At 46.6% G+C, this 7,621-nt stretch overlaps 1 protein-coding gene across 7 annotated transcripts in view; it reads left to right on the top strand.

Moving 5' to 3' along the window:
* Positions 1-1,751: 1,751 nt before the first annotated feature.
* The window catches only part of LOC123366080 (synaptotagmin binding cytoplasmic RNA interacting protein), a 34,932-nt gene continuing 29,062 nt past the window's right edge, over positions 1,752-7,621 (top strand). For 5 of the 7 annotated variants that reach the window (XM_045009192.1, XM_045009191.1, XM_045009189.1 and 2 more), the window contains exons 1-3: positions 3,292-3,451; positions 4,312-4,430; positions 4,624-4,731. In XM_045009192.1, the coding sequence (XP_044865127.1) occupies positions 3,304-3,451; positions 4,312-4,430; positions 4,624-4,731 (375 nt within the window). In that variant the 5' untranslated portion in view covers positions 3,292-3,303. Of the gene's footprint in view, positions 1,954-3,291; positions 3,452-4,311; positions 4,431-4,623; positions 4,732-7,621 lie in introns of those variants that run through there. The other 2 variants (XM_045009190.1, XM_045009193.1) reach the window with 2 other exon arrangements.

The following is a 7,621-nucleotide window of genomic DNA, read 5'->3' as shown; positions in this document are numbered from 1 at the left end:
CATTGGCCTGCTAAACCCAGGGTTGTGAGTTCAATCCTTGAGGGGGCCATTTAGGGATTTGGGAATTGGTCCTGCTTTGAGCAGGGGGTTGGACTAGATGATCTCCTGAGGTCCCTTCCAACCCTAATAATCTATGATTCTATGATTTTAAAGGAGGTACAGCTAAGAGGTATGATACTAATGTGGAAAACTTACAGTCTAAGGGTCTGCTTGTGCTGTTACTTTGCTGGTTGTAGGACCCCAGTTGATGTTTGTGGGAGCTTAGTGCAGAATGCTGAATTGAGCAAAACCAGGAAAACTTCTGAAAACCAGGAAAAGCAGCCCATGCGGCCCTTAATTCTGTTCTTTCAACAATGCCCCATATGCCCCTTTACTACACATACCTTTATTCGGCCAACCCTGAAATATATAAGCTCTTCACCTCCTTTGACAACCCATTTACTCTCACCCATGCAATTCCAATGCAAAAATGGAGGGAAAAAAAGTTGCCCATGTCATCTTCCCTTTCCCTCAATATGCACATGCTTACAGTGGCTCCTGGCGCTAACAGTTACCAATTCTGGTGTACTCACAGCCTTAGCCAACTCCCCAGAAAGAATACCACATGTGTACAATCTCAGAACAACTTTACAACTCCCCTATGCTTCCACTTAACCATCAGGGAAGCATTAGAATCCTCTCATATTCCACCTACTCTGGAGTTGCAATGGCCTAAATGAAATAAAATTCAGGCACTGAAATCTCTTTTAATTTTAAATTATGGGCACATAACATGCACCTCCCATAAACCCATCCTGGATTTTTAGCTTCCTTACACGCTAATGATTTGCAGAAAGATCTCAGTTTGAAACCAACACAAATTAGATTGACAAACTTTCTGAATTTGGCCCCATCCTGGAGTTGAAACCATGCAGAAGCCCCCTGCTGGTAATCCAGTGATGCCAATTGGGATCCAGGCATGCAACGGTGTCTACCAATGTAATCAATTGCAGGATTAGGGTGTTTGAGTAAGACACTGAGAAATAGACGGGACGCTCCAGCGGAAAAGGGAGACTTTTAAATTCTCACTATAAACCTAACCGAGTCGTTTCTCTCCCAGCGCGAGAAGTCAAACCCTTCGGAGCTCTCAGGAGTACAAAGCAGCACAACCACGAATCACACAAAGCGCTAGTGGTTGCGCCGCCTTCCCGATGTCTCTGAACCCCCGCTGCCGTGCACGGTACGGCGCGCGGTCATTCACACTTGTGCAGCGTGGGCACCGGCGTGCTCCGCTTTGCAGCCGAGCTGCACGGGTGCAAATGCCTGACGTGCAGTGAGAAAGGGAAGGCTCCGCGTTCCCCAGGCCGGCCGTGCCGCCGGCTCGCTCCCCCGCGTGGGGAGACGGGATTCCTGGCATGCCGGGAGCGAGGGGTACGCGGAGGCCGCGGCGTCCCGATGCTGGGCGCAGGGGCAGTGTGTCCTCGCTCGGCCCCCGGAGAGCCGCGGAACGCCGGGTGAGGCGCACCCCCGCGCGGGGAGGGCTCGCTCACTCACACTCTGCCCGGGCGGAAGGGAGGGGACAGCCCCAGAGCGCCCTTCTCCCGTGGAACGTACAGCGCGCGGCAGGAGGAGGGCGAGGAAGAGAAGGAGGGACAGGCGGGCGCGCGCGCGCGCGTTGGCGGCCCAGCGGGCGGGGCGAGGCGATAACCCTTGCGGAGCTGCCTGGGAGACCCCGGGTTTGGGGCTGCGCCAGCGCGCGCGGCGCCTCTCCGCCCCCCTCCTCCCCGAGCTGAGTGGAAGGGGCTGGGGTTGGTGCCAGCAGCGGCGTGAGCGCTCGAGCGGCCGCCATTTTACGCCAGCTCCAGCACACGGTCCGGACACGCCGCGGGAGCGGAGAGGGGCAGCGCCTCCGCACGCCGAGCCGCCAGCCGCGCCCCGAGCCCCTTCGCTCGGCCTTCGCCCCCACAGAGACAGGTCAGACACCAGGCCGGGGCGGCCCGGATCCGCGGCCGGGGCTCCCTCCGGGCGGCAGCAGCAGCCGCCCCACGAGTGGGGTGGGAGCGGGCCTGGGGGTTTCGGGCCAGGGGAGCCGGCTCCCTGGAAAATGGAGTCGGGCGGGGAGTAGCACGCGGGGCCCAGGCCGCGTGAGCCGCCCCCGGGAGCGGGGGGCCCGGCTGCCAGCTGCTGCATGATGGGCGGGGGAGCTGGCTGCTTTCGTGGCCGCTCTTGCTGGGCGGGGGGCGGGCGCCCCGAGCTGGTGGCCGCGCACTAGGCCCCGCAGCGGGTGGGGCGCGTGGCTTTCGCCTCATTGTCCTGCCGGCCCGGCAGCTCCATTCATTGCCATGAGGCGCCGGGCCGGGGCTATTTGGCTGCGGCCTCGGCACCCAGCGTGCGGGATCCAGTCTCGCGTGCTACGGCTCACGGATTGGGGGGTCGGGCGGCGGCTCTGCCCAGCGTGGCGTGGGAGCCGGGCCGGGCCAGCGCATTGTTTCAGGGCCGGAGGAGGCGGCGGAGCAAGGAGGCGCGGCGAGCTCCCGATGGAGTGGCGAGATCGGGCCCGGGGTGTTGCAGTTGCTGTCCCGGGGGTTGGGGTGAGAGGGGGATGGCTGGGGGGTGAGGCTGCTCCTTTGAGGGACTAGGGAGGGAGGGGGAAGTCGGTCACTGGAGGAAGTTGTAGGACATCTGAACGCGCAGCAGAGCACGTGTTTCCATTGGGCTCATGGCGGCTACCGCCGCCCCCGTGGGTGCGGACTGGGAAGCGCTTTGTTCCTCCTGCCTGCTCCGCGGACCCCGAAGCGGAGGAGGGATGGACCCCGACCCCGTGCACGGCCAGGCGGGATGGCCCGTAATTTACTCCCAAGAGATGGGGGGCTTGAAATAGGCGATCGAGGTGGAAGCAGTAGTGAGTGTCAGTGACTGTATCGCGCGGTAGCGGCTGCTGCATGTGGCAGGTTTGCTCTTCCCCCTTCCTCCCCCGCCATTGGCGTCTTGCTCCATTTCTAACTTGTTCAGGGCTTCTTAGGGAGTGTTAGAGAGACAGAGAGGGAGGTGAGTCAGAGTGTCTGGCTGGCTGGGTTGTGTAAAACCTGCAGTGAAGGCTCCCCTACCCCCTATAGGCTGTGGTGCTAGGGTATTCCTTTGTGTTAGTGCTTTCTCTTGAGGATTTTTGTGGATCTTCCGAAATCAAAAAGAGCAGGGGAGTGGTCTGAGAAATTTTTGGAAGCATAGAGCAGGCGGTTGCATGTATTGTCACTTGAATTGTTCTGCTTGAAGATTTCTAGCTTAATTATGATGCTTATTGCGTTTGAACAGATATCTGGAAACATGGCTACTGAACATGTTAATGGGAATGGTACTGAAGAGCCCATGGATACTTCTGCTGCAGTTACCCATTCTGAGCATTTCCAGACATTGCTTGATGCTGGTTTACCACAGAAAGTTGCTGAAAAACTAGATGAAATTTACGTTGCAGGTAAGATGTAAAACTTGCAAAATCACTTTTGGTTTTTTTATTGGACTCTTCTGGCTTTGGGCTAAAATAGCAACTTTTTGTGGTTTCCAAAAGTATGGGGACTGCAGTCGTATCTTTTAGTACTGGTTTATGGATTTTTTTTTAATCAAATACTATAACTGATTCCTAGTATTACCAGTGGATAAGTCTGGGACCAGTCATTAAAGTCACTTGGAGTGGGTAGGTGGGAAGGAAGGAGGTCGATAAACCAGATGGGTAGGTATAAGACTACCTACACCAGCTGTTGCTAACAGCTGTTCATAGTAGGAGCAGGTGAGGTGCTTGGTGCATATTAATAGTTGTAAGTAACTTTTCGGTAACTGAGGCACTGGTTATATTCTTTTGATGTAGATGATAGTCTGATTTAGTATTTGGACTCTTGGATGCAGAGGTTGTGCTGCTTAAGCATTGTATTTGATTTTGATTGTGGTATCAATTTGAGCGCTTACATCTCTTTGAGCTAGATGGCCCCTTTTCAAAATGTACCAAGTTACTCTGCTGTTCAAGCTAAACCGCATTCAGTTCAGGATGATGAAAATAATTTTGGCCCATGTAATATCTGGATGCCCTATGGTATTAAAATAAGTACATAAATACAATAATTATTTCAGTAAATATCTTTGTTTTTATCTTAATGGGGTAATGGTAATCATTTTTGTCATGTGGATGAGTTAAGGAGGAATGGTAGGTTGTGTAATATGAGCCTTTTTACTTGTTACACAAATTCAATGATTGATCTTGGGCCACTAAAATTTGATGACTATAGTTAACCAGAGATTACTAATTATATTTGAGCAGCAATTTTTTTTTCTTTTCCCCAGGTCTAGTTGCACACAGTGATCTAGATGAAAGAGCTATTGAAGCTTTAAAGGAATTTAATGAAGAAGGTGCATTGGCAGTACTTCAGCAGTTTAAAGACAGTGATCTTTCACATGTTCAGGTAATGTTAAACAATTTAGTATATAACTAGAAGAACAAACTGCTAGTAAATGCAAGAACTGTACCTAAGTCTTGTCAATGGTCTGTGTTTTGATGTGTAGAACTTTGCGCAATTAGGATCAGGTAATCACTTTAAAACAAATTGGGTTCTGAGCTTCAGATCTACAAATATGAAAATGTCAACTCTTTTTCAGAATAAAAGTGCCTTTTTATGTGGAGTCATGAAAACATATAGACAGAGAGAAAAACAGGGGACCAAGGTGGCAGACTCTAGCAAAGGACCAGATGAGGCAAAAATTAAGGTATGTTCTGAAGTTGTAAAGTATGTGATAGTATCCACTCTTTTTTAAAAATTTAAAAAAAATTCCAGGTCTGACTTTTTAATTCCTTCAGTAACTGCTTTGCCTGCCAAATGTTAATTCAGATAATTCATGAACCCGGTAATCACAAATATTATACATATTTTGGACTAGAAACTTTTTATCAAGTAAACAGTAGCAAATTCTTCATATCAGTGCATGTATAATTTTCTTTCTTTATCGGAGTGAGTTATAATATTAAATGTAAAAATACCCCTTTAGCAGGTTGCTTAGATATAAAGACATGCCTCTTTTACGTTAAAAAGTACTGTGTGCTACTATTCCGTAATTAGGAGCAAATGTTTCCACCCAAAGTTCTACTGCGCAAGTCAAGAAACATGGGATTTTTTGGAGTATAAAGATCAAATAATACACCTTGTTTTTAATTAAGGATAAATCTGTTCTTTGTTATCCAGACTTAAATAAGGAAATTTAGCCACTCATTGTAAAGAGGGTAGCAATAGTGCTGTCTCTTTTTAGACACATCCAGTGGATTTGTGAGTTAGCCCAATTGTAGATCACATGATCTGTTAGTAAACTATATACAAAAATTAACTTAAATTTAAAAAACAGTTTCAGTGCACAGAAGTCTGTCTCAGCGGTAAAAGGCTGAAAAATTAACTCTTGATGACGAAGGACCCTTGATAGTAAATGGACTCAAGCTAAAAGTTAACCTTCACCAAGGATGCTCTAAATGGATGGTTAGGGAAAGGAGAACAGTTTGTCGTCCTTAGCTTTTTTGTATGAGTGTAGAATGATGAACTTATATATTCTAACATTACCAGTAGTGGGGTACTTCTCAGAATGTCTTACTTTCCTCAGCTTGAAAATGGGTGAAAAAGCAGGCTGTGACCTGAGTGCCTTAATTAGAAAACTTTAAGGGCTTACTGGGATTTATATCACCACTTCTTAAAATTGACTTGCATTTGTAATTTTTCAGGCTGTGATTTGTCAACAGCTAGAGTATTGATTACATTCATTTTCCTGGAGTAATACAGCTTTTGCTGTTCAAGTCAATGCCATACCATTCAAAATCATATTCCACCTGGCTCCAGTTGTGGAAAAAAATCAGTGTTCTTGATGTAATCAAATTTATTTAATGCACCTTTTCCTCATGGGTGACATTTTGTTTGTTGAAATTATTTATGGAATGAGAAATGAACTGTTTTTTACTACTCTTATAACAAAGCTGTTCCAGATAGACTTCATGAGGTATTTAACATATACCAAATTTAAATATCAAATATTAAACTATATTTGTCTATTATCTAGTATTTCTGTTACGTTAGTATCCAGATGTTCCAGCCAAGGTCAGTCACTTGTGCTGGGGTGCCGTACATACATGTAGGAGATATGCCCTGACCCAAAGAGCTTGTAATCTAGACAAGACAAAGGGCGGGAGAAAAGAAGTAGTATCTGCATTTGACAGGTGAGGTGATGCTTCAGTCCTACAAACAACTCACATGTGCGCTTTAAGTTACTGTGTGAGTAGTTTCATTGAGTCATTGGGAATACATGCATGTATGTGCAGGAATGCGCAAGCAAAAACAAGGTGTATCTGGCTGAGATGTTTCTTTACTTGATTTCATCATTACATTGAAAATAAAATTTCCTGAATCTATTCTTAGGAAGATGCACCTTGCCTTTTTCTTGGAACTAACTCTTCAGCCTCAACCCAATAGCATTAATCATATTAAAATATTCAGTATGGTTACACTTGTTAATGGTTCTGGTTTCATGTGCATATACACCTACAGTGTATTGAAAGTTTCAAAACAGTAATGTTCACATGGAAATACAGAGAGAGATGCCAAAGAAAGATATAATGAATGGTATGGAGAAAGTGAATAAGGAAGTGTTATTTACCCCTTCACATAACACATGAACCAGTGAATCATTGGCTCACCCAATTAAACTTATAAGCGGCAGATTTAAAACAAACATACGGAAGTACTTTTTCACATGATGCACAGTCAACCTGTGAAACTCATTGCCAGGGGATGTTGTGGAGGCCAAAAGTATAATTGGTTAAAAAAAGAGTGAAATGAAAAGAATGAGATGGCATGCCCACATTGTAAATACTGCATGCTGATCTGGTCACCCATCTCAAAAAAGATATATAGGAATTGGAAAAGGTACAAAAGGCATCACAAATTATTAGGGGTATGGAACAGTTTCCATATGAAGAGAGAGTATAAGACTTTTCAGCTTGGAAAAGAGACGACAAAAGTGGGATATGATAGAGGTCTATAAAATCATGAGCAGTATGGAGAAAGTAAGTGTTGTTTACTCATAACATTTGGGGTCACCAAATGAAATTACACCTCTACCTTGATATAAAGCAACCCAATATAACACGAATTCAGATATAACGCGGTAAGGCAGTGCTCCAGGGTGGGGCTGCGCACTCCGGTGGATCAAAGGCAGTTTGATATAATGCGGTTTCACCTATAACGCGGTAAGATGTTTTTGGCTCCTGAGGACAGCGTTGTGTAGAGGTGTAATAGGCAGCAGGTTTAAAACAAACGGACGTTTGTCTTCATAGATCGACTGTGCGTTGTATGGAACTTTTTGCCAGATGTTGTGAAGGCCGAGACTATAACAGGGTTAAAAAAAGAACTGGATACATTTATGGAGGATAGGCCCATCAGTGGCTGTTAGCAAGTATGGGCAGGGATGCAAAACCATGCTCTGAAGTGTCCCTAGCCTCTCTTGCCAGAAGTTGGGAATGGGTGACAGAGAATTAATCACTTGATGATTACCTGTTCTGTTCATTCCCTCTGAAGCACCTGGCATTGGCCACTGTTGGAAGATAGGATATGGGGCTGGATGG

The sequence above is a fragment of the Mauremys mutica genome, chromosome 3 (assembly GCF_020497125.1).
Source record: "Mauremys mutica isolate MM-2020 ecotype Southern chromosome 3, ASM2049712v1, whole genome shotgun sequence".
Lineage (NCBI taxonomy): Eukaryota > Metazoa > Chordata > Testudines > Geoemydidae > Mauremys > Mauremys mutica.
Note: the sequence above shows the minus strand (reverse complement) of the source record. Positions and strands in the feature narration are given on the sequence as shown.